This window comes from Peromyscus maniculatus, chromosome 1 (assembly GCF_049852395.1).
Source record: "Peromyscus maniculatus bairdii isolate BWxNUB_F1_BW_parent chromosome 1, HU_Pman_BW_mat_3.1, whole genome shotgun sequence".
Classification (NCBI taxonomy): Eukaryota; Metazoa; Chordata; class Mammalia; order Rodentia; family Cricetidae; genus Peromyscus; species Peromyscus maniculatus.
The window spans coordinates 35,090,477-35,116,898 of NC_134852.1; the positions used below are offsets into that span (position 1 = coordinate 35,090,477).

General features: G+C 51.8%; 1 protein-coding gene across 2 annotated transcripts in view; it reads right to left on the reverse strand.

Moving 5' to 3' along the window:
• Window positions 1-26,422, reverse strand: part of Sptbn4 (spectrin beta, non-erythrocytic 4) — a 91,685-nt gene that overhangs the window by 1,351 nt on the left and 63,912 nt on the right. For both annotated transcript variants that reach the window (XM_006995829.4, XM_076574647.1), the window contains 15 exons: window positions 17,652-17,876; window positions 15,741-15,830; window positions 14,262-14,540; window positions 14,040-14,170; window positions 12,835-13,039; window positions 11,410-11,790; window positions 9,930-10,174; window positions 8,527-8,665; window positions 8,348-8,432; window positions 7,458-7,654; window positions 5,812-6,431; window positions 4,410-4,482; window positions 3,568-3,860; window positions 1,902-2,075; window positions 1,716-1,758 (listed from right to left, as the gene is read on the reverse strand). In XM_006995829.4, the coding sequence (XP_006995891.1) occupies window positions 1,716-1,758; window positions 1,902-2,075; window positions 3,568-3,860; window positions 4,410-4,482; window positions 5,812-6,431; window positions 7,458-7,654; window positions 8,348-8,432; window positions 8,527-8,665; window positions 9,930-10,174; window positions 11,410-11,790; window positions 12,835-13,039; window positions 14,040-14,170; window positions 14,262-14,540; window positions 15,741-15,830; window positions 17,652-17,876 (3,180 nt within the window). The remainder of the gene's footprint in view (window positions 1-1,715; window positions 1,759-1,901; window positions 2,076-3,567; window positions 3,861-4,409; window positions 4,483-5,811; window positions 6,432-7,457; window positions 7,655-8,347; window positions 8,433-8,526; window positions 8,666-9,929; window positions 10,175-11,409; window positions 11,791-12,834; window positions 13,040-14,039; window positions 14,171-14,261; window positions 14,541-15,740; window positions 15,831-17,651; window positions 17,877-26,422) is intronic.

Genomic DNA, 26,422 nt, shown 5'->3' on the forward strand with positions numbered 1-26,422 from the left:
CATGTATCAACTTACTTCACTTTTTATAAAAGCTCTGAGATAAATTATTGGGGGGCCAGAAAGAGAGCTCAGTGGGTAAGGGTTCACTGGAGCGGAAGGAGAGGACTGACTCGGGCGGTCCTCTACCTCCACACGAAAGGCACAGTACATGGGCACCCACACAGATGCTCATGAACACACACACATAAATAAAATGTGACCCAGCAGGGTGGTGGGGCACCCCCTTTAATCCCAGCCCTTGGGAGGCAGAGGTAGGAGGATCTCTGTGAGTTCGAGGCCAGCCTGGGCTACCAAGTGAGTTCCAGGAAAGGCGCAAAGCTACACAGAGAGACCCTGTCTTGAAAAACCAAAAACAAACAAACAAACAAACAAAAAACCTCACTCTTTCATTTGTGTGACGTTTGAGACTGTGTTGGGGGCGGGGGTTGTGCTGTGTACATGTGTGGAGGCCAGAAGAGGATCCAAGTGCCCTGCTGTATCACTCCCAGCCTAATTCCCTCCAGGCGGGGTCTCCCAGCGAACCTGGAGCTGGGTTCACCAGCTAGTGCCTGTGAATCTCCTGTCTTTCTTTGTCTGCTACAATTATGGGGTTATCTATCAGTCCATGGGCAGCCATGCCTGGCTTTTTTTTTTTTTTTTTTTTTTTTTTTTTTTTTTTTTTTTTTTTTTTTTTGTGAATGCTAGGATACTCAATGAATCATTTCTCTAGCTCCTATAAGGGGACATTGGCTACACTCACACCAACTCTCTTTAGCTCAAAAAGCTGTCGTACTCCCCACCCCCACCCTAGTGCACTCGGGATAAAATCCCCCCGGTGTCCCCCAGTACCCATCGATCTAGCCCCTGGGAACCTTCCTGGGACCATTTACCTCACCACCACTGTGCTCCTGCAGCTGGCTGTCATAAGCCTTTGCAAGGCTGCCTTTTGGGTTGTCTCTATGGGGGTCACACATCTTCCCTTCTTTTAGACAAGGTACCCCAGGCTGGCCTCAAGCTCACTCTGTAGCCCAGGATTGCTCCTCCTGCTTCCACCTGCCATTTGCTGAGATAACCGTGATCACTCCCTTTTTTTGGTGGGGAAGGGAGTTCAAGTCAAGGTTTCTCTGTGTAGTTTAGCTGCCTTGGAACTCACTCTGTAGACCAGGCTGGCCTCAAACTCAAAAGATCTGCCTGCCTCTGCCTCCTGGGTACTAGGATTACAGGTACCTGCCGCCACACCTGGTCTCATTGTGTGTGTGTGTGTGTGTGTGTGTGTGTGTGTGTGTGTGTGTGTGTGTATGGGTGCCCTTGGAGCCCAGAAGAGGGTGTCAGGCCCCCTGGAGCTATAGTCACAGGGAGTTGTGAACTGCCCCCACATGTGCTGAGAACCAAACTTGAGTCCTCTGGAAAAGCAGGGCGTGCTCTTCTTAACCACCGAGCCATCTCTCTAGAGCCTTGATGACTCACTTCTAAACTTACTCCCACCATCCTTCCAGCCTCCTCAGTGGCCATGGCAAAGAAGGTGGACTTAGCTATTAGTGGCACCGGGCACCTTCCCTGATCCCCATCACCCCGTCTCATGAAGCTCCTCTGGGCTCTCACTGCTTTCCCATTACCGCTCTGATAGGTCTGGACTATGTGGTTCCTTCTACAGCCCCAACATTTGGGTTCAGGAACCAGCCAAGAAGCTATACCCCTTAGAGATCAACCTATAGGGTGGAAGGACCAGATCTTACCTCATCTTTAGCCTGGAGCAAGAACTCACTGCCATCCTGGGTCCTGCAGGAGACACAGGATTCAGGGATCCTGAGGGGCCCAACCCCTCTTCCCATCATCCACTGTCCGTCAGGGGAACCAAGAGCCCACTGGGGAAATAAAGCAAAGCAGAGAACCCCTCCCTTCTGCCCCTGGGAAGGACTCACTGGAGCTTGAAGACATGCTTCTTTTTCTTGTAGTCACTAGCCACCTCGCTGGTGGCCTTGTGCAGGCTGAGCAGCGGCTCCCCACCATGTGTGCCCCCCGAAGCTGGCCCCTTGGCGTCCTTGTAGAAGCCTAGCTCTCCCTTGCTGAGCACACAGTACAGGCTCACCCACGACCTGGGGTGATGAGACAGTGATTAAGGCAGAGCTACAGAATTCTGCTCGGGAACTGTTCATCACTACCATCACAGAATTGTCTTCCTACCTCTGGACCGTCGTCCTAAGTCTGGCCCTTCGTCCTAGCCACTTAGGCCAGGCTGTCCCTGTTCTGGGAGGTGTGGCTAGGGCCCCCAGAACCAAGAGTTTGCCTAGGTTGGCCCATGCTGGACTAAGCCTTGCTTGTCTCATTTCATACTGACTTTCATAAATGCAAGATACAAGCTGTTAGGATAGGCATAAAACCAGCAGTAGGTAGAATCCTTGCCTAGAATGCACTAGTGAGGAGCTGGGTTATGTCTCAGTGGTAGAACATCCTGAAAAAAATTCAACTGATTCCTTTACAAGTCCTTGTTTTCATTCATTGGTCTCATTTTCCCCACACATCACCTTCAGAACCCCCTGCTTCATTCGATAGTTCTCATTTCCCCACCCTCCGCCAAGTTCCTTCAAGGAAGATGTACTGCTCTATAGTTTGAAACAAGATCTGATCTCCTCAAAGAGCCAAAGTTCCACTCTAGGAAGACATCCCCAGACAGGAAAATAACATTCAATCGAATGTCCCTGTTCATTTCCACCTTGGTCTAGGGACAGGAGAGAAACAATTAACTATAATCAGCACCAGCCAAGTCTGATCCTGCCCTGTTCATGTCTTGGGTCTAGATCTCACTATACCCTTTTTGACTCTACCTGTCCCACATTCTGCATCTCAGTTGGACAAAAATATATTGGACAAGCACAAGATGAACTCACTCCAAAAGTAACACGCACGCACCCGAACATGTATATGCAAACGGGTTAGGGCCTGAGGAGATGGCTTGGAGAATAAGGCACTTGCAGCCAAGCCTTACAGCCTGAGTTTGATCCCAGGTACGCACATGGTGGAAGGAGAGAACCGATTTCCACCAGTTGTCCCCTGACCCTCACACACAACTTCCGCCCCAACACAAATAAATGTAATTTAGACAACTTTAAAAAAATCCGCTCATCTGGAAAACTGAGATAACTTCCAACACTCCAGCAGGTCCTCAGTTGGGACTCTCTTCCTTTTCAGACCTCCATCGGAAATTTTATGAGTGGGAGTTGTGAGGTATGGGGTGGGGGGGATCCATCCCGCTCCCTGATTGGATGCTATCTTGAAGCTCCAATTCACACCCCATGACTGGAATCATCTAGATTAGACTCTACCTCCAGTTGCTCCTTAGCCATAGTCCACACCTGCGGTGGTCGCTGAGATTGAGTCCCAATTTATTCGCGTTAGGGGCACTTCTGTCACGCTCCCATCTCGCTCGATCCACTTAGCTACTGGACACTCTAAAATCCGACCACGCCCCTCCCCTTCACGGGTTGGAGTCTTTGAATTTGAGCCCCGCCCCTCCTCCCGCCCAGCTACTCATTCATGAAACCCCCCGAGCGGGCTCCCAGCCATCCAAAGCCCCGCCCACGCGCTCACCGGTTGGACGACTTGCGGTTAGCGTCGAGCTCGCGCTTGCGCAGAAGGAAGCCCTCGTGCTGCACTGTGTGAGTGGGCGGAGGCGGAGGAGCGGGGGCGGAGCCTCCCTGGGCAGGGGCGGAGCGCGAGCGCCGGCTTCCCCCGCCCTCACCACCCTCTCGTGGCCTTGGCCGCCGGCGCGGCTTGGGCCGGTCCCGTGCCCGCGGCCGATCGGGCCGAGGTGTCCGCTCGGGCGGCTCAAGCCCGTTGGGCAGGCGACCGGGGGGAAGTTCACGAGGCTGAGGCAGCGACGGCTGTGTGAATGAAGGGAGGGGGGAGAGGGGTACTGTCCATGATGACTAGGGGAGCACCCTGCCCGGGGAGCCTTAGGGCCAGGGGTCCCATCGGTCTGCAGGGCCACCTATCTTGGAGGGCAACATGAGAAGGCTCTCAGGGCTGAGGGGGGACCCCTTAGGTCTGGGGACTGGGTCATTCTAATTCAGACTGGAATTCTGGAAGCTGGGAGGTAGGGACAGGGTCTAAGGAGGTAGACGGTGCATAGAATTTCTGTGTGAGGAACCTGGGCGTAGTCTTTTGTGTAGCTAATGAGGAAATTGGAAAGCCCACAAGGCTGGAGAAATAGGGAATCTAAAGTAGATGGGGGAGAGTTTAGAGTCTAATATGTATGTGTGGAGGGAGAAATAAGGTTCCTGGGTCTGTGGCTCCATCTTTCTAAGGGAGACTATGGGGCCTCAGCTGACTGCAAGGTCCAGGGAGAAGGATGGGCCCAGGTCAGGGTTGCCTCTGAGATCCTGGCCACTAAGAGGGCTTCTACCCCCACCCGTCCCTGTAGCTCAACTTACCACCCCAGCAGGGAGCCCAGGGCCGGCCTCTTTCTCTTGCAGCTGCTCCACAATGTCAGCTAGGGTGGCCTTCCTGGAGAACAAGGATGAGATATAGTTTTTAAGATTTATTTTATTTATTATATAAACAGCGTTCTTTCTGCAAGTTTGCCTGTATGCCTGAAGAGGGAATCAGATCTCATTATAGATGGTTGTGAGCCACCATGTGGTTGCTGGGAATTGAACTCATGACCTCTGGAAGAGCAGTCAGTGCTCTTAACCTCTGAGCCATCTCTCCAGCCCCAAGCTATAGTACCTTTTGCTAGGTCCTACTTGGCTGGACAGAGAAGCCTCCATACCACGCTCCTGCCCACAACTCAGTGGTCTCACACTTGTGTGTGCCTTGCACACCGTGGGTACAACCAAATCCCTCTCTTCAATTTTTTTGTTTGACTTTTTTCGTATTTTTATTTTTAATTTTTGTAAGTTTATATATGTGTGTGAATGTTTTGCCTGCATCTATATGTGTGTATCACATGGGTGCCTGCTGCCCTCAGAGGCCAGAGGAAGGCGTTGGATCCCCTGGAGCTGGAGTTCCAGGAAGTTGTGAGCTACCCTATGTGGGTATTGGGAACCAAACTCAGGTCCTCTAGAGAGCAGCGAGTGCTCTTAACCACTGAGCCATCTCTTCAGTACTTTATGGATTTTTTTTTTTTTTAAATTAGGATCTGACCTCTGGCCTCCCTGAGGATAACCTTGAACTCCTGCTCCTCCTGCCCCAAGGATGGGAGTACAGGCAAGGGCCACCACACTCCAATGACTTGTTAGTTTTAGAGACAGAGTCTCAAATGTAACCCTGGTGCTCAGTATTCCAGAGTTGTTGGTCTGGGACTTTGTCCTCCTTCACACCTAAGGGATCACACACCTGAGTCACCACACTCTGACATCTTTTGAGGTTTGTTTTCCTGAGACAGGGTCTCTATGTGTAGCCCTGGCTGTCCTGGAACTCTCTGTAGACCAGGCTGGCCTGGAACTCACGGAGATCCGCCAGTCAATGCTTCCTGGGATTAGAGGCGTGCACTACCACCGCCTGGCTGCCCTTTGGGTTTTAAGCAGAGCCAAAGACAAGCTGGTGTCTTCGAGCTTTTAAACATAATGTTGTCTTCTCTACACATCCCGCTGAGCTTCCAAGCCCCCCTGGACTTTCCCTCCCAGCTCTAAATGTTTTGGGTCTTCACTGTCTGGTGATAAGTCTGTTTCTGTCTCTGATCCTGGGCCTCCCGCCTCGGCCTCGGAAATGCAAGCACTGCAGGCTGCAACCACCAGGCCGGCTTGAGCAATTCCGAGCCCAGAAGCCCGGCCCTTGGGCCCTCGAGACCACCGCTCTCCCTTCCCCGAATTCCTTGGTTACGGAGGTCCTCACCCTTTGACCAGCTCTCCCCTGGTTGGAGTCTCCTGTTCGCTGGACTCCTGTCGCTCCAACCTCCGCTCCCGCCGCTCCCGCCGCCTCTCCATCTGCTCATAGCGACCCAGAGTAAGGCTGTGTGGTGCCTCGTGGTCCGCGGACTCCTGGCGCTCGGGCCGCCGCCTCCGCGCAGCCTCCTCTGGTTGTTCGGTGGACTCCTGGCGTTCTGACCGTCGTCTCCGGGGCAGCTCCTCCGCACGATCCGCTGACTCCTGGCGCTCCGGCCGGGGCCGGAGCTGCTCTGTCACCACCGGGGTCCCAGGGGTGTCCGTCGTGTCCAACGCTGCGGCTGTTGGGGCCGCGGGTTCTACCCTCCCCGAGGCCTCGGGTAGCCGGTCAATGCGCGGCTGGAGACGCTCGGGCTTGAGCTCCTGGCGCACATACCCAACCCGGGTCCGCACCTCCGCTGACAGCGTGTCCGAGGCCCGGCGAGCCAAGGGCTCCAGGCCCCTCTCATAGCCCCCTGGACGCAGCAAGGGCGCCGCCTTGGCTGCCAGCTCGGTGGGGTCCCCAAAGAACTTGCGCCCCAGCAAGGGGGTGGGTGGCTGCTTGCTCTGTTCTGCCTTGAGTTTCTCGATCTAGGGGTAGAAAGGTCAGGTCAGGTTGGGCAATGGTGCTCGGCGCTCTCCCTCACTGCTTAACTTAGCTCCTCGGTTTTCAGCCACTGCCTGTTCTTGGCCAAGACCAAATTCCTGTTCTTTCCACAAACACCCAACACCCATTAATCTTGGAGGTGTAAAGGTCTGACCTTTCTCCTCTCTCTGTCTCTGTCTCTCTCTCTATCCCATCCCCCCCCCCCCCCCCCCCCCGCGCTCCTCTCCCCTTCCTCTCCCTTCTGCTTGTTTGGTCTTTGTTTTGCGGAGTGTTTTGTGGCGGGGAACTACACGTAAGACAGGGTTTCATGTAGCCCAAGCTGGCTCCAGACTCTGTATTACTGAGGATGACCTTGAGCTAACTTCTGATCCTCCCGCCCCCACCTCCCAAATGGTGTGAATACAGGTGTGAGCCACCACCACATCTGACAGCTAAACAATCACTTTCTCTGGGTGCTTTTCTGACAACCCTCCCCACCCAGGACCTCAAGGTTTTTAATCACAACAGGTCTTTTCATTCACAGTATTCTTCAGGTCTCATAGCGTACTCCTCAAGACCAGACCAAGGGCTTCTGGGCTTCCACAGTCCCCTCAAATTCCCCCACCTCATCTCCCCAGACTCAGCCTATTTTCATCAATCTTGACCCCCCTTTCGCTTGGTTCTTTTTTGTTTGTTTGTTTTTGGTTTTGGTTTTGTTTTTTTTCGAGACAGGGTTTCTCTGCTCTGTGTAGTTTTGCACCTTTCCTGGAACTCTCTCTGTAGACCAGGCTGGCCTCGAACTCACAGAGATCCACCTGCCTCGGCTTTCCAAGTGCTGGGATTAAAGGTGAATGCCACCACCACCCGGCTTCTGGGTTGGTTCTTAGCTGTCAATTATAGGTCTGTCCCTCACTTAAAGCCCAGTAAGGATCTATGTCCAGTTGTGCCCAGTGTGGGGCTGGGCACCCAGAGCAGGTGCATCAGCCTAATTTAGAGGGATGGTGGGTGGGAAACGGGATCCGGGGTCTGACCGTGGTCAAGCGCCGTAGAGAGCTGAACCTCTCCTCCCAGGCTGCCGCTGCTTTTCGGAAGGCCTCGTGTCGCCGGATAAGCTGCTCCACCTCGTCCACACTGCTGCCCAGCTCCCGGCTCTGCAGGAGTGGCTCCTGGGCTGTCAGCCAGGCATCAGCCACCACGGCCTCCTGAGCAAACTGGTGTACCTCCAGCACTGGGGACAGGCACAGGGGCTGAGGCACCAGGAGAGCCTCCGACCTTTCCCTGGGGTGGGAGCTATGGTTTTCTGGCCTCCCATACCTTCAGGCTACCCCTAGTCCAGTCTTGAGAGTAATGGAATTGTTATGTATTAAAAAGAATACACTGTATTTATTGTGTGTGTGTATGAGGGTGCACTCTGTGGAGGTCTGAGGACAATTACATGGGGTCCGGGTCTCTCCTTTTACCAAGGAGGTCCTGGGGATCAAACTCAGGTCACTAGGCTTGCCAGCAAGTGACTCGATTCGCTGAGTCACCTCCCTACTCTGCGGACTGGGGATGTTTGGTTGCTTTGAGACAGGGTGTCCTGGGACTACAGGGACGTGCCACCACACTCAGCTTTATGAGGTTCTCGATATTGCACCCAGGGCTTCGTGCGTCTAAGCAAACGCTCTACCAGCAGAGCTACACCCCAGTCTCTGGGGCTCCTTCTAAAGGTGCCTCTACCTCCCCCACTGATCAGCCATCAGGAGCTCAAAAGTAAGGCAGCCCCTTCATTCGCCTTCCCAGGCCCACAGGTTTGGTTCTGGAGACCCGAGGGTGGGGTGCAAAGCATGCTCCTGTCACTTGTCACCCTCTGCTCTAGGGCAGCCATGCTGAGGGACGCCCCCTGTGGCCCTGGGGCCCCCGTGTCCAGGTCCCCACTCACTCTGCTGCAGCCACTCCCAGTGGCGGTCCCACTTCTCAGACACCTCCTCCTTCCGGGTTCCCAGCTTGTCCAGCTGTGCCTGGATCTGGGGGTGGGTGGGTGGGTGGGGTGAGAGAGGCATGGGGTATGCAAAAGGGAGGAGCAGAGAGGGGATGCCCCCCATGTTTCCCCCCACACACCTCATCAGCCATGGCACTCTTGTTGTGTAGTAGGGAGCGCCCCAACTCCTGGCAGGCCGTCAGCTCAGGCACGCGAGCCTCCAGCTCGGTCTTCAGGCCCTGGTGGTAGTTCATAAGCACCTCCACCGATGACACATCCCTGCGGTGGGGAGGGGACAGGATCTAAGCCGCGTGCAGCCACCCTTAGCCTGCCCCTTAGATGCAGCTCCCCATGAGCACATTCACACTGCTATCTACAGAATCCCAGGACATCCTGCTCTGGCCAAGTTCTGAGGGTCCCAGGGTCTTCACGAATTCAGCGATTTGAAGGTGCCAAATTTTTGCTTTAGTGCACCTGGAATTCCAAGTTCAATTTTCCTTCCTTCTCCTTCCCTTCTACAGGGTCTCGAGTAGCACATGCTGACCTGGAACTGGCTACATAGCTAAAGAGGACACTGAACCCCTGATGTTCCTGCCTTCACCTCCCAAGTGCTGAGATTATAAATGTGCACTGCCACTGAGCTTTACTTTGAACTTGTAAAAGAAATATTAACTTTTTTTCAAATTACTTTTTTTCCATTGGTGTTTTGCCATGAGAGTTGTCCCCTAGAATGGGAGTTACAAACAGTTTTGAGCTGCCATGTGAGTGCTGGGAATTGAACTCAGGTCCTCTGGAAGAACTCTTAGCCTCTGAGCCATCTCTCCAGCCCCAGTATTTTATCTTTTTGAAATAGAGTCTCACGTAACCCAACTGGCCTCAAACAGTATGTAGTTAAGGATACCCTTGATCCCCCGCCTCCACCTTCTCAGTGTTGGGATTACAAGCAAATGCCCCCAGACATGGCCTATTCTGTGCAACCCAGGGCCTCAGGCATGCCAGGCAAGCGCTCTACCAAGTGAGCTACATCCTAGACTCTTGTGTTTGCTTTTTGTTTTGAGGCAGGGTCTTGCTAAGTTACCCAGGGTAGCCCTGAACTCATTCCCCTGCCTCAGCTTCCTGATTATCTGGGTTGATAGGCCTGTGCCATTAGGATTAGCTCAGGTTTGACTTCTGATGGACACTGACCCAAAACTACCGTGTAAAGATCTAAGCAGTAGGTTACAGCTGCTGCATTTGCTTTAGCTACTGTCTCAAATGGTCTCCCAGCTTTCCATTGCTCCTGGCCAGGCCTTGGCCCATCCCATACTGTGACATGCCCACAGGGAGGCCAGTGTGAGCACCTGGATAGGATCGAGGGCAGAAAGCACACTATGCCAAGCCTAAAAGGGATCCTTACACATCTGAAGCACCGAGAACAGTGCCTTGCACACAGAGGTGCTGTCAGGCTGCTGGCATTTCCTATGTGAAGGGGCTGTTGGAGGTCTGGGCAGCTATCGAAGACCACCAGAGGCAGGCAAAAAGCCCAAGATGAGGTAAGGGGCACCTGGGTTTGTCAGCTGCCCCGATCTGGCCCGCGATGCCGTCCATCCAGGAAAGCAGGTCACGGGCCTGGCTGTGGAAGCGCAGGGCGTCGGCCGTGGAGCTGACGTGCAGACGAGCATCCTCACAGGCTGCCAGCAGCTCCTTCCAGCCCTGCAACACCTCCTGCTCGCGGCTGGCGATGGCCTCGGCGTGCTCGCCCGCATACACCGTCCGCAGCTGGGCAGCCCCCTCCTGCAGCTGCCGTACCTGAGGGGCATGCCAGGTTGCGCACCCGCCCTGCGCTGGCACAGGCTCCGCCCTCCCATTCATCTTACTTGACCCAGCCTCCACCCTTCCCTCCTCCATCACCTGTGGCCCAAGTCCCTTCCTCGGTCCCCTCCCCAGTGGTCCAGGCTCCTCCCTTCCCTTTTCCCCGCCCCCGTGCTCAGGCTCCTCCCTTTACTCCGCCCCTGTAGCCCCGTTCTTCCCTTCTCTCCTTTGAGACCCAGGTCCTTTGGAGGGAAGCTCATTCCTCTTCTCCACCCACGTGGCGAAGGCTCCACCCTCTTTCTTCCCTAAGGCTCCCGGACGCCTTCTGACTTCCCCGACTCATTACTGCAGGTCCCTCAGGCCGCTGCCTGGTCTTTCACTGACTTACCTGTGTTCTGGCTTTTATCTTTACTGACAGGCTTCCTTCATTATGCTGCCTCAACTTTTGATCTGATAACTCTATTTCTGCCGTGTCCATTGCCTACTTTTTCCCACAAGTCCACCTTTCTCTTCTCTCAGAGCCATCTGATTTTCCCAGGCACCTTCTTTCCACCCGGGTGCCTATTTGGTATAATCCCCCCCCCTTTTTTTTTCTGTTCCATTTACATCAGACCTACTAGTTACCTACTAACAATCCAGTTTCCAAATACTTATTCAATTTTTGTTTTGAGTCAAGGCTAGCCTCAAGTTCAGGATCTTCCTGGGGATTACTCGGGTGCGATGTTATGTCTGGTAGATTACATAAATTGCTTTTTTCTTTTTCTTTTTTCTTTTTTTCTAAGACAAGGTCACACACACAGGCTGGCCTTGAACTCTTGACAATCCTCCTGTCTCATCCTCCCAAGTGCTAAGATTTCAGACATGAGCTACCATTCCCAGCTTAGATCATTCCGTTTCTGATAGAGGCAGGAGGCTCACTGCAAGTTCAAGGCCAGCCTGATCTACATAATAAGTCTGAAGCCAGTCAGCACTATCTGTCTTTAAAAAAAAATTTAAAGTAAGTAGTACGTTTCATTCAGCATTTCCACCCCCACCCCCGCATCTCGACTGGATTCCTTGGCACCATGAAAGATATCCGCTTTCTATCTGCCCAGTTTCCTCTTGTCCCCAGGCTGCTTTCTCTGTCCACTGCCGGCCTGTGGACTCCACAGCAGTTGTTCACTCTGCTGCCTACACGCCCAGCCACACTACTCAGGCCCTCCCACTTGGCTCTGTGGCTGCCGTCACCCCACCTGGGACACGAGGAGCTGCAGGTCATGCTCAAAGGCTCGCAGGGTCCGCTGCATGGAGCTGGCACTGGGTCTGGGCTCAGGTGGTGCCGTCAAGCGGGGCAGCCGCCTCCGCTTCTCCTCGATCTGCCCTTGGAGCTCTCGGGCATCGCTGAAGAACTTATGGAGCTCCCGAGAGGCAGCGAGCAGCTGGGCCCGAGTGCCCATGAGCTCCAGCAGTTCGGCCCAGGCCTCGTTCAGCCCGTCCTTCCATTCAGCCATGGTGGCCGCCGCTGTGTGGCCGCACTCAATCAGCTCGTCCACCATCTGGTTGACCGCCGCCAGCCGCTCCCGCCCTGCAGTTCCGGTCTCACTGGCGAACTCTGAGAATTTCTCCTGTAGCACCTGGGATGAAGGGTGGGGTGAGAAAAGACGGTTAAATGGGTGACAATGCTCCATACCCCAGCCCCCTCCAACCTGTTACCATGTGACAGATATGAATCATGATACTAAGCATCATTGTAATAAAATCGTATCTGGGCTGGAGAGATGGCTCAGTGGTTAAGAGCACTGGCTGCTCTTCCAGAGGTCCTGAGTTCAATTCCCAGCAACCACATGGTGGCTCACAACCATCTGTAATGAGATCTGGCACACAGACAGAACACTGTATACATAATAAATAAATAAATCTTTAAAAAAATAAAATAAAATAGTATTTAATAGTTCTTGAACATTTTGTAGCAATAATAGAAATAGTAAATTATAAAAAATACGATATATAATATTAGTAACTAGCACCATGCTGTGCACTGAGTGTACCAGGTGTGGTCTTTTGTGTGTGTGTGTGTGTGTGTGTGTGTGTGTGTGTGTGTGTGTGTGTGACAGGATCTTAAGTAGTCAAGGCTGGCCTGAAACTTACTATGTAGCAAAATGACCAGAACTCCTGATTCACCTGCTCCCACCCTCTCAGGTGCCACAAGTGCTTCTACACGCGTTACAGTGTATAAATGCCCGTATTTCAGAGGTAATTCGAAAGGAAGCCCAGAGGCCTTCATAGGATACACAGTGGCTGCTAGTATCCTTGGTATGTGGTGGTTTGAATAAGAAGGATCCGCATAGGCTCATATGTTCGAATACTTGGTCCCTAGTTGGTGGAACTATTTGGGAAGGATTAGGAAGCATTGCCTTGTTGGAGAAAGTGTGTCACTGGGGGAGGGCTTTGAGGTTTTAAAGACTTGGACCATTGCCAGTGTCCCTCTCTGCCTCCTGCTTTTGGATGAAGATGTGAACTCCCAGCTGCTCCTGCCACCACACCTTTGCTCCGCCATCATGGACTCTAACCCTCTGAAATGGTAAGTCCAACTGAACGCTTTCTTTTTTTAGCTGCCTTGGTGTTTTGTCACCACAATAGAAACGTAACTAAGACATGGAATTCATAGGAATCCTCACCGACACATGCTCGAAGTCCTGGCCCAGCTCTGGTGAGCCGGCCACCACCTCCTTCTCAGCGATCCAGTGTTCCAGCTCGTCCACCTGGCGGCTGAGCTGGTACAGCCAGTACTGTTGTTCCAGGCTCACCCTGCGTTCTTCCCCCAGCTCCTTGAGCGCCACATACAGGCGATCCACCTGCGACTGTCGCCGGCTGATCTGCTCACTGGTGGTGGAGATAGGGGACAAGAGAGAAACCCCCTAAGATTTCTGGGGGCACCTGTAACCTCCCCTCCCAAGGCAGGACTGTTTCCTCCTGAATCTTTGCCACGGTCCTGTCTCTTAAGATCTCCTTTAGGTGGGGCTGTTTTCTGTACGCCTGGCACCGAGCCAGCCTGGTAGTCAGTACTGTAGTGGTAATAGTAAGTGATACTAAAAATATAATAACATAGTATCAATAACTAACATTTTGCTATTGCTAGGCACTTGAGTGCACCATGAATGGTGTTTTTTTTTTGTTGTTGTTGTTGTTTGTTTGTTTTATGGCAGGAGCGCCCATGCTGGCCTCAAATTCTCTATGTAGCCAAGGATGACTGGAATTCCTGGTCTCTCACTGCTGTTTTCATAATTGAATACACTCACGCCCCCCCCTCCCAGCCCTACCCAGCATCTTTTATTGGTTTTGTTCATTCATCTAGTTTCTATCTTTGGTCCCTTGTTGCTCCACAATGATGTGTTCAGGGTTCCTAACTCCCTCTCTCAAGACCCAGCCAAGAGGTCCACCTTCAGTCTCAATCTCCAGGCTTCTGGACATGGGTCTTGATCTGTGGTCCAAGATCCCAACCCTGAGGCAAGCCTCCTAGAGGCTCAGTGAGGTCACATCACGCATCTATACCAGGAAGGCTCAGGCCCACCCCCATTCTGATTTCAGCTCTCTAGGTTTTCCAGTCCTCCTAAAGGCTGTCTGTAAGATGACTGTCCTGGCTATAAGCCATCTATTTATCTCTCTCTGTCTTTTTCTCTCCAGATAGGATCTGTGTGACCCTTTCTGGTCTGGAACTCTATTGACCAGGCTGGTCTCAAATTTGCAGCAATCCTCCTGTTTCAGTCTCCTGAGTACTGGGAATACGTGAGTGCCCCCATCAACCCTGGCTCTGCTACTGTAACTCAGAGCTAGCCCTTTTGGACCCTCCCCTCCGAACTGGCCCCCGGCCCTGCCTGCCCACCTGTCTGGGTGTCCCATCTCCAGGAGCGCCCGGCACTGGCGCGACAGCTGTGCAATGCTTTCCTCGTAGTTCTCCACGCCCTGCTCCAGTTGCAAGTGCTTCTTGAGCAGCTGCAGGGTGCTCTGTTCATCCTAGGGGCACACGGCGCCGGCGATGAGGCGGCAAAGGCCGGGCCCCTGGCTCCAGCGTCCCCGGACCCCCTCACCCCTGCTCTGGGCGCACCTTGCCCTTGTCCTCACTCATCATGAGCAGCTCCTGCTCGCCCAGCCACGCCTCCACCTCCGCCACATCAAAGTAGTACTGTTCCACCTGGAAGGCGGCGTCCAGCGTCTGCTGCCGTCGTTCTGCGGCCTCCCGCAGTCCCGCCCAAGCACTCTGCAACTGCTCCTGGCCTCGGCGCACAGCCTCGGCCTCGGGGCTGCGCAGCGAGGCCAGCACGCCTGCGCGCTCCAGCACCTCTTCCAAGCGCGGCCCGTGAGCCTGGATCTCCCGCCGCAGGCCCTGTGAATGAGACGTCGAGTGGAGAGGGGGAGATCAAAGACTCCACGACACACCGAGCCCCTCCGTAACTGGCAGGGCCACTGAGCTAGAATGGACACCCTCAAATCTCCTGCCACTTGCCAGGTTCTCACTCACTCATACCCCCATGCTGTAGGTGGGAAAACAAGCCCCGAGGATGGCTCCAAAGACCATACTGTCAAGTTTGGAGATGTAAGACAGGGCCCTTTGGAAGGGCTGCTGTGAGACGCTGTCTTTCTGGACTCACAGCAGCTGTCATTGCCTACCTAAGTCCAGCATGATGGGGGAATGACTCTCGAGGCACCACCCCTAGCTAAGGATGTATTGGCAGTTTACGGCTGGAGGAAGAGCACTCATTTGTAGTGAGATTGAACCTAGGACCTTTGGAAGGCTAAGAAAGCACTCTACCCACTGAGCCACACCCCAGCCCCTCACTGGGGGATTCTAGGCAGGAGCTCTACCACTGAGCCACACCCCCAGCCCCTCACTGGGGGATTCTAGGCAGAGGCTCTACCACTGAGCCACACCCCAGCCCCTCACTGGGGGATTCTAGGCAGAGGCTCTACCACTGAGCCACACCCCAGCCCCTCACTGGGGGATTCTAGGCAGGGGCTCTACCACTGAGTCACACCCCAGCCCCTCACTGGGGGATTCTAGGCCTTTACCCACTGAACCATCTCACTGGTCTCCTTGTGTGAAATTTTTGAGAAGTTCTCTTTGGTCTTGATGGTAATATGTAAACCTGCGTCTGTTGGAGGCCATTCCCCACCAATTAAAGAGAAGACTGTGACCTGACAACAAAGTTAACTCAGAAACAAAAACAAAAATGAAGCAGAGACTCATGACAGACTCAGATTCTACCTGCTATCCAGTCTTGTCAAGGACAAGAGACAAGTCATTCTCTTGCTCTCATCTACTTACCTAGTTACTTTTTCATTTTTATTTTTATTTCATGTGCATTTGTGTTTTTGCCTGCGTGTATGTCTATTTGAGGGTGTTGGACTCCCTGGAACTAGAGTTAAAGACAGTTGTGAGCTGCCATGTGGGTGCTGAGAATTGAACCCGGGTCCTCTGGAAGGGCAGCCAGTGCTCTTAACCACTGAGCCATCTCCCCAGCCCCCTTATCTAGCTATTTAACTGACCCCTTTCCTAGCACTCACACCCTCCCCTGGCTCAGCTCACCTGGTTCTTTTTGATGTGCTGCTGGACAGCCTGCAAGCCGTTGCCTCGCTCTGTCTGCAGGGCCAGCGGTAGCCGCTCTTGAACCCATGCCTGGGGAGGACACGGGAGGATCAGGGAGAGAGTGAGCCCAAGGATCACTGCCTCCCAACTAGCCTTCAGGCCCCTAGACACCCTTCCTCGCCTCAGCCCCAGCCTGGACTGCGGCCTCCTGAGTGACACACTCCATCCTGCTCTCTGAACTTGAGGCAGACACCTGCTTAGCTCTGGCCTCCAACATGCAGGCACTGCGTCCTGGAGTTCCCTTCCCATCCCCCTCACCCCATCTTTCCTCAGTCCAGATATCCTTTGCTGCAAGCCACAGGAAAACGTAATGGAATTCAGCTACTATCACAAAAGCTGCTACTTGGAAAGGTCCTTTTCCAAAGGTTAAGCATCCAAGGCCAAACGATCTCCTGAACTAAGGTAACACCCTTAGGGAAACAACGCCTGTCTCCTAGGTCAGGCGTATAGCTTTATTTCTTGTGCAATTTTAGCTGAGACCCTCCTTTCTTATACAGCCTTACTTACATTATAGACTCCTAACTTCTTACCTAACCACTTCTAGGAATGTAGATTGAGCACATAAATTCCCTTCTTGATATACTAACCAATCACTAGCTCTCAGTTAACCTCCTCCTTTTGGGGTTGTAAAAGAAAGCCTGATGGTCACTACCTGAGGAAAACTCTTGTCTGCCTTTATGACCCTGTAAGAATTCAAGCCTGGTGAGCTTGCCTTAGCTAGAGCACTGCTATTGCATGGGTATATAACTGTAAACCTCAGAGACTTGGAGAGGATTTGAGGATTTAGACTGGAGAGGATTTGGACTGGAGAACTAGAGGATGAGATGGAAGATGAGGAAGAGCCAGATGGGGAAGGACGAGATGAGAAAGACCAAGATGGGGAACTAAGATGAGAGAATTAAGATAGAACTTAGAGGGGACAGCAGGTAAATGCAGAGAGAAATCAGGCAAGAAAGGAGCTAGACATGAGAACAGAACTGAAGCTGTGTAGATAGGATTTTATCCCAGAGGAATAAAGTAGACAAACAGAGCTTGGTGTACTTAGATTCATTTCCCGAAAATAATTCTTGCTGTTCATAGCTTCTCTTCTGAGTCCCTGGGAAGAATATTATTAAGGCTGGTCTTTAATAATATTTGAGAATCCTCTGCACCAGGAAGTCCCTCACCCTCTGACTTTACCCTCAGAGTCACCATCATGGCCCTCGCCACCCTAGGGGGTCACTGCCTAGGGGCAGGGCTGGGCCTTCTATGTAAAGCAACAGATGACAGCCGTGTTAGATACCTGCTGGCCCTTGCATCATACAGTCACAGGGCCTGGTCAAGAATGAGAGAGAGAGAGAGAGAGAGAGAGAGAGAGAGAGAGAGAGAGAGAGAGACAGATGAGTGAGTGAGTGGATGAATGATTGCAGGGATGAGTATTCAGATGAGATGATTGCAAATGAATGGAGTCAGGAACAAAGACCAGTGAGCAGAAAAAGCACAGGACTTCATGGCCAGGAGTGCCGGGCGCACTTGTAACCCCAGCCCTTGAGAGGTGGCGGCAGGAGGAGGATTTAGAGTTCAATCATCCTCAGCTGCATAACCAGTTCCAAGCCAGCGTGGACCACACGAGACTGTCTCAAACAGCCAAAAGAAAGAAAGAAAAAGAGAGAAGACAAATCGCTTCATGAGCAAATGAAATGAGTAACTAGGGTAAATGAAGTGAAGGAGTGAAGAACCCATCTAACTCTCACCCCGGACAACCCAGGCTTCATTCACTCCCTGCGCTCCTAGCGTCAATCCTCGGCCTTACATCCCGCCCCATCTTCGAGTCCGCGCCCCCAGTCCCCACGCACCCACGCCCCGCCTCACCAGTTCGTCGTCCAGGTCATGCGCCACCTGATGCAGCTCCTTGGAGGCCAGCAGCAAGCGGCGGCGCTCCTGCAATGGCTCCAGCAGGCGCACCAAGCGCTCGCCCACCGCGCTCTGCCGCTCGCCCACCAGCTCCTTGCTCGCCTGTTCCAGCGGCAGCGCCGCTGTCTGCGCCTGCAGCTCGCCCACCTCACGGCACCACTCCTCCACCTGAGACTCCATGGACTGTGGGTACAGGGGTACGGTCAGCAGTCCTACCCTGCCCCCAGGCCCCGTCTGTGACAAGGCACTCACCTGGACAGGTCATTTCACTCTCCCTCTGCTGAATGCCCCCCAGGAGAACCACCCTCCCTCCGCACGAACCTATGTGGCTCTATACCGGTCCCTACCTCGGGAGGCTTTGCCTAGGTGTGGTGGGTTTGAGGCCTTCTGCCAGGTATGTTCTTCCTTGTCAATCAGTTTTCAGCTCAAAGGTTATTTTCTCTAAGAATTTCAAAGGACCACCTCATCCCATAGCAACAAATGTCCATCCATTCATGCATGGACGTTCTTCAAAGTTGAATGGATCTTGGTTTTACTGTAGGAAACTGAGGCCCAGTGAAGTAATTGGACTAATAATGACTCCATCTTGTCGGCTATGAAACCAAACACAAAGCTACAGTGATTTGGAGGCTGGGGTTGGCATAGTGCTGCTCGGTGTGCAGGACACCCTGTCTTCCATGCCCCAGTACCACAGAAGACCAAGTGTGGTCATCCAAGCCTGTAATCCTAGCACTCAAGAGGTAGAGGGGAAGAATCAGGAGTTCAAGGTCAGCCTGGGATACACAAAGCCTGCCTTCAAAAAAAAAAAAAGCCTAAATACACAGGAAAATTAATATATCTTATAGCATTTGAAATCCCCGAAGATTAATGAATGGGCCCAGGGCCAAACAGCTAGCTGATTTACCTGGACCCTTTCTTTGCTTTTAAACAGCTACAGATGGGCTAAAGCCTTCAAGGGAATGAGTAAACCTGTAAATTAGGAGAAGAAAAGCCACCAAATGTTCTGAGAGTGTTGGGGGAGGGGCTTTCCAAGAATAAAAACCAATAGGGCGGATAATGCTAAATCTGACCACATTAAGGCATGTCTGCACTGGCCCCATGTCACGAACAACGCACTCGAAGGCAGACGACTAACGGAAGAGACATTTCAAAGGCATTTGAGCAGAACACTTTTTTCTCCTCTTAATTTTTTTTTTTGCATGTATTTGTTATTTGTGTGTGTGAGTGTGAAGTCATGTGTACATGTGCCATGATGCCCATGGGAAGTCAGAGGACAACTTGAGGGAGTTGATTCATTCCTTCTACTGTGTGGTATGGGGGGTCAAATCAAGTCATCAGGCTTGGTGGCAAGCGCCCTTACCCGCTGAGACATCACTCTCTTTTCTTAAGATTTATTTATATTTTTATTTATGTGTGTGCATGTTTCTCTGTGTGTATGCCAAATGTGTGCAGGTGCCTGTTGGAGGCCAGAAGAGGGTGCTAGATGCCCTGGAGCTGTAGTTACAGGTGGCTCTGAGCTGCCTGATGTGGGTGCTTGGGAACCAAATTTGTATCCTCTAGAAGAGCAGTGTGTGATCTTTAATATTTTGTTTTTATGTGTAAATATCTTGCCTGCATGTATGTCTGTACATTACGTATGTGTGTGCCTGGTGCTCTTGTGGGCACAGAACAGGGCATTGGATCCTGTGGAACTGGAGTTACAGACAGTGCGGTGATTTGAATGAGAATGGCCCTATAGGCTAACCTATTTGAATACTTGGTTCCCAATTGGTGGAACTGTTTGGGAAGGATTAGGAGGTGTGGCCTTGCAGAGGAGGTGTGTCACTAGGCTTTGAGGTTTCAAAAGCACACCATTCCCAGTTAGCTTTCTCTCCTCTGCCCCATGCTTATGGACCAGTTGTAAGCTCTCAGCTACCGCTCCAGTGCCATGCCTGTCTGCCTGCTGCTATGCCCCGCCCCCCATGATAGTCATGGACTTTCTACTACCCTTTGGAACCAGGAGCCCCACATTAAATGCTTTCCTTTATAAGTGGCCTTGGTCATGGTGTCTTATGACAGCAATAATAATTTTTAAAAAAGCAGTAACTAAGAGACAGTGTGAGCCTCCACATGAGTCCTGGGAACTGAGGGATCCTCTGCAAGTGCAGCTGAACCGCATCTCCATCCCCTTCCTCTCTCTCTCTTTCTTTTTAGACAGAGTCTTAAGTAGCTGAGGCTAGCCTCAAACTCATACTCACTATATAGGCAAGATGACCTTGAATCCCTGGTCTTTACCTTCACCTCTCAAATTCTGGGGCATTTCCATGACAGGTTAAGACTAGTTTCTTTAAAACACTCAGAGATGTCCCCCCTCAGGCTCCAACCTGCTCCCGCTCCCTTGTCTGTGTAACAGGAACCACCCTTAACAGATAACCACCCTTTAAAGCTGGGATTTGTTTTGGAGATGGTCTTTCTCTGTAGCCCTGACTGGCCAGAAGCTCACAGGGAGCCCCTCCCTTACCATCCTGAGTGTTGGCATCATGGTGTCACAGCTGCACACTCTGCTATGAATGACTGCCTTCACTCACGTGTTTTCAAATTCCTCCCCTGCTTCTAGAACGCGAGCCTCCTGAGCACAGGGCCAGGCTAGGCCACTGCTCTGTACAGGTGGCTGGAACAGTGTCTGGCACACAGTAGGCCTCCCCTGTGATGTGTGCAATGCACGAAAGAGTAATGTCAGCAAGAGGGGGGAGCTGGCTCAGCAGTTAAGAGCACTAACACTGGCTGCTCCTCCAGAAGACCCGGGTGCAATTCCCAGGCCCCACATGGTGGCTCACAACCAGCTGTAACTCCAGGTCATGGAGATCTGACATCCCTTTCCGGCCTCCTCAGGTCCAGTGCAGGGCTGTGACAATGCACACATGCACATGCATTTAAAAAAAAAAATCTAAAGACAAATGATATCAGCAAGGAAAAAAAAAAAAACTGTCCCAAATAGAAATGGGCAGCAGACAGAAAAAGAAAAAAACAAAAAGATGCCCAATCCCACCAATGGTCAGGGAAAACATAAATTAACACATGGCATCCTTTTCTAGCTATCCCATTAGCAAAGTTGTAAAAACTGAATAATGTGCTGTGTTGGCAAAGATGCAGGATGGGCACACTCAGCCACCACCAGGGCTGGTGTAAATGGGCAGATCCTTTTAGAAGCCAATTCGGCAGCTTCTACGCAAAGCAAACGGTGCACATGTCTGACCCTGTGCTCGCTCTGCCACGGCCAGGAACAGATCTCAAGAGATACTGGCACCTATACTCAAAGAAGTTTGCCCACGGCTTCCATTGTAGCAGAGTTTACAATGAGAGAAAATTGGAAACAATCTCACAGTCCATTACAAAAGAAATGGTGGAATGACGTGGTGGCGCACGTCTTTAATCCCAGCACTCAGAGGCAGAGGCAGGCGGGTCTCTGAGTTCAGGGCCAACCTGGTCTACAAAGCGAGTTCCAGGACAGCCAGGGCTACACAGAGAAGCCCTGTCTTTTAAAAAGGGGGTGGTGGGGGGAGGCTGGAGAGATGACTCAGCAGTTAAGAGCACTGGCTGCTTTTCCAGAGGTCCCGGGTTCAAGTCCCAGCACCCACATGGCAGCTCACAACTGCCTGTAACTCCAGTTCCAGGGGATCCAACACCCTTACACAGACATACAATATAGGCAAACAACAACACAAATAAATAAATCATTAAAAAGAAAAAAAAAAGAACGAAGTGGTGGGGGCTGGAGAGATGGTTCCGTGGTTAGTTAAGTACATGTTCTGATTTTCCAGAGGCCCCGAGTTTGGTTCCCAGCTCCCGTGACATGCAGCTCACAACCCCCTGTCACCCCAGCTCTAGGGGATGTGATACCTCTGGCTGCATGGGCACCCACACTCACTGCACACACCCATCACTGTAATAAAAACAATAATAAATATTCCTCTTTTTAAAAAGAATTTCCATCCTTTAAATGGTAACCCCATGGAAATGGCTAGGTTGGTAAAATGCTTGGCACAAAAAATGGACCTGAGTTTGAACCCCTAGAACCCATGGGCTGGGCACAATAGTGCATATCTGTAAACCCAACACTCTTAAGGAGAGGTGGGAGGTGGAGGCTGGAAGATCTTGGGGAGCTCTCGACCATCGAGCCTGGTGTACGCAGCAGTAAAGGATAAAGAGCTGTGTGAAACAAGGTGGACAGCAAGAACCAACGCGTCCAGTGGTCCTCTGACCTCCACAGGTGTGCATGCACACACCTGCACCGCCGCACAGGAACACGCGCACACACACACACACACACACACACACACACACACAATGAAACGGTGGACTGGGCGAGGTGGCACACACCTATCACTCCAGCCTAGAAGAGGTGGAGGCAGGGGGATCAGGCGTTCATTCTCATCTACACAGCAAGTTCGAAGTCACCCTTGGTGACATGAGACTCAGTCTCAAAACTAATAAGAATTCAAGAAAGAAATGGTTAAAGAAATCTGCAAAGGGGTGGAATAAATAGCCAGGAGTGACTGAGCAGAGCAAAAAGCAATTTGAGAGCCACCATATGATACGTATTTGTAGTGAATTGCACATGGATAAAAAATCCCTGGAGTAAACAAGAAATTGACAACAGATGTCACCTACCAGGGATGAGAACTCACAGAATGGAGAGCAGGGCTGGAGGAGATTTTCACATAGGATTTTTTCATATGGTTTTTGATGTCTGAACCATGAAATTTTATTTATTCAAAAATTTAAATTAAGCATGAAAACTAAATAAAATGAAGACACTAGCAAAAACATGTACCCATATGAACACACTTGGAGATGCATAGAGAAGAGTCTAGAAGCATTCATACTAACCAATAATTGAGGTTCCTTTGGGGCATGGGGCTGGGGGTAGGCGGAGGGAAGACTTTACATTTTCCTGACGATTTCTAGGTTAATAAGATATTTCACTAAAGAATGTGCTTGCAGAGTGCTTGTCTGATTCCAACCAGATGAAAGAGGAGAAAACACAGCAATAATAAAATTAAGAGGTAACAGATTAAGGCAAATAACTGGGCAGAAGAACTAACACTTTCCTTTCTCCTTCCTTCTCATCCTAGCTATCTTTTTCTCTTAAAATATAGTTCGTAAGATGTATGTATTTGTTGCACATGTTGGTACATGCCTGCATTCCCAGCACTTGGGAGGCAGAAGCAGGTGTGAGTTCAAGGCCAGCCAGATCTACATAGTAAGACCCTGTCTCAAAATTTTAATTGAATTAATCAATCAATGAATCAATTTCCTGCTACTAGAGCCTTTCCTTGGTAAGTTCTTGGCAAACACTGAGCTACATCCCCAGCCCTCTTTTTACTTTTTATTTTCAGGTATGGTCTCAGTAAGCAATTCAAGCTGGTCTTGAACTCACTATGCAGAGCCCAAGTTAGACTTGAACTTTTGATTCTCCTGCCTCAGCTTCCTGAGTAACTGGGATTTGATCTATTGACTCCAGGTTTGGCAAGTTCGGGAACATATTCTGCCTCCCTCCCTCCCGGGACCCTCCTACCCTCCCACACTCAGGGTACCACGATAACTCAGACTAAAACTCCCAATTTGAATTCTGAGGGCTAGGATTCTAGCAACCTGTCACCAAGGCTGGAGACTGTGACAGACAGTCTGAGGCTGGGGAGAGGGCTCAGTGGGGCAAATGCTTGCTATGTAAGTGAGCAGACCCAGGTTTGAATCCCCTGCGCCCATGAGAAGCCAGGCATGATGGCACATGTCTACAGCCCCAAGGCTCCTCCAGCAATGTGGAAATGGGATGGAAGAGTCAGGGGAAGCCCAAAGGCCGGCTAGCCTGCTGTTCACAGCAGGAATACACACACACACACACACACACACACACACACACACACACACACACACTCACACACACTCACACACTCACACACACTCACACACTCACTCACACACACACACTCACACACACATACACACACAGACACACACTCACACACACTCACACACACTCACACACTCACACACACACTCACACACACACTCTCACACACACACACTCTCACTCACACTCACACACACACACACTCAGGCAAGACAGGCCGGGAGGACTGACACCCAAGGTCGTCCTCTGACCTCCACATGTTCACCATGGGCACAGGTGAATCCACATCACATTCACACAAACAGACGTGTTACACAAAACCACATATATCACACACGCATGCACACAAATATAATATGATAGGAAGTGACTGAGGAAGACACTCAGCTTCAGCCTCAGATCCCCTCCCCCCCCCCCTCTCTCTCTCTCTCTCACACACACACACACACACACACACACACACACACACAGGAATTCATGCCGCCACACATGCACACACATACACCAAACACAAGGCAGCCTGAAACGACATGAGTAAGCTCCAGCTTCCTGCTACAAGAGCCCTGCAGCCAGTGACCCCCAGAGATGAGACAACTCTTCTCTCCTTTTGATGAAAAGGCCACATACACATCCTGAACCCCTAGCCAGGAGGCCCCTTTTGTCTGTGAAGGCCGGGAAATGGTTCCAAGTGCACAATCACTGCCTTGTCTGCTCTTTGGTGCCTCATGTAGCCCAGGCTGGCCTCAAACTCATTACGTAGCTGAGGATGACTTGAACTCTGACTCTCTCACCTCCATCTCCAGGCATGCACCACCACACCCAGACATTTTATGCATGCTAGGCAGGCACTCTACCCTGTCCTGAAATTACAAGGATCATTAGACACAAAAGTATGATCAGATTCCTTACTCATTAAAAAAAAAAATTACAAATTAAGCTGGATGTGGGTGGTACACACCTACAATCCCAGCACATGGTGTGGGCAGCCTGGGCTATAGTCTCAAGAATTCAAAGGAAGAGTGGGCTGAGATAGCTCAGCGGGAAAACGGTCTGGGTCTGATTCCCAGGTCCCATGGTGGAAGGAGAACTGGCTTTGGAAAGTCATTCTCTGACCTCCACATGGGTGGCATACACACATCATAAGGATACATAGATAATAGTAAAGAAAATGAAAAATAAAAAAGAAAGGGTGGAGGGATAGAAGTCTGCATATTATGGTATATAAGTTATATCATTTTCCAAAAAGTTAAAAATGGGAGGGCTGCAGGCAAGGCTCAGGGTTAAGAGCCCTTGTTGGTTTGCAGAGGACCTGGGTTCAGTTCCCAGCACCCACATCAGGTGGCTCACACCCGGCTGGAGAAGTTAAGTGGTGCTGGCGCACACCGATAATTCCAGCACTCTGGAGGCGGGAGGCCAGTAGATTTCGGTGCGTTCAAGGCCAGCTTGATCTACACACAGATTCAGGCCATCTGAAGCTACATAGTAAGACTCTGTATCAAAAAAAGAAAAGAAAATGGAAGGGATGGAAGGAAGGCGGCAGGGAGGGGGTTTCTTCTAAAAGATCCCCAGTCACATAGCCTGGGGCCACAAGCCCTGGACCCCAACATCCTCAATCTTACTTGGATCCACCATGCTCCCTTCCCAGCTCCCAGTTTCAGAAACCAAAGCCCAGAGTAAAACCTGCAAGAGGCAGAATTTGAACTCAGCACCACAGGCCCAGAGGCTTCACCACATTTTCCAAATTCTGGCAATGTGACCTTGGTCACATGGTAGTCACATGGTAGCAGAGTGGAGATTTGAACCCTGGAGTACATAATGCAGAAACTCGGACTCCTGCCCTCAACCATGCCGTGTTAGTGGAGTGGGGTGGAAAGGAAACAGGGAGTGGAGAAGGAAGGGACGGACAAAGAGCCCTGCACAGGAAGTGGGCTTGGTGAGGGGTCCTTAGGGACCTGGCGGGGCAGCCACAATGCCTACAGTCAACGTCCCGTTTGCCCCCCTGGGGTGGCAGGCAAGCAGGAGCCTACACGGTTGAACTAGACCAGCTGGCCAGGCCCCTGAGGCCTGGCACCCAGGGCATGTCGCCCTACCATCTGGTCCCTCAACCAGAAAGGACAGTTGGTCAGGAGGGTCAGAGAGAGGACTCTGGGTCACGTGGCCTGGGCCCGGGAGGGGACATCCATGCTGCAGTGGCTGAAGAGGAGACAAAAAGGCTAAGGTGAGGTCAAAAGAGGGTAACAGATGGAGTTGGTTGTTTGTTTTGTTTTGAGTCTCATTATGTAGCCCAGGCTGGTCTGAAACTCACTAAGTAGCCCAGGCTGGCCTCCACCTCCTGGCAATCCTCCTTCCTCAGTCTCCCACGTGCTAAGACTACAGGTGTGAGCCACCATGCCTGGCAAAGATGGAAAATCCAGAGACAGAGCAGAGCAAAAGTGGAGGGGGGGGGGCTGGGAAAGAGAAGCGTCCCGGCATGCATGCCAATCTGGATGGCGGCCCTGGCCCTCCCTCCTCCAGACACCCTGTGCTCAGCTCCCGGGCAGCCCCCAGGGAACAGCAGGACCTTGGGAGGAGCCCCCTCCACAACCTCCTGAGGGCCAGCTGGGCTCCATCTGGAGGCCAGAGCCCACCGGGTCACTCCTGTCTCGAGCTCCCCCTGCTGGTAAAAAAGCCCAGGAGTCCTGCTCCAGCCCTTTCCGTGGTCTTTACTTTATCCCCGGCTTCAACCTTTCCTTGGGAAAGTGGAACTCATGCTTCCATCAGAGTCTGCTGGGCTGGGAGGAAGTAATTCCCAGGTAGGGAGGGAGAGATGATCCTGCTGAAGCCGGAGGCTGCTGGT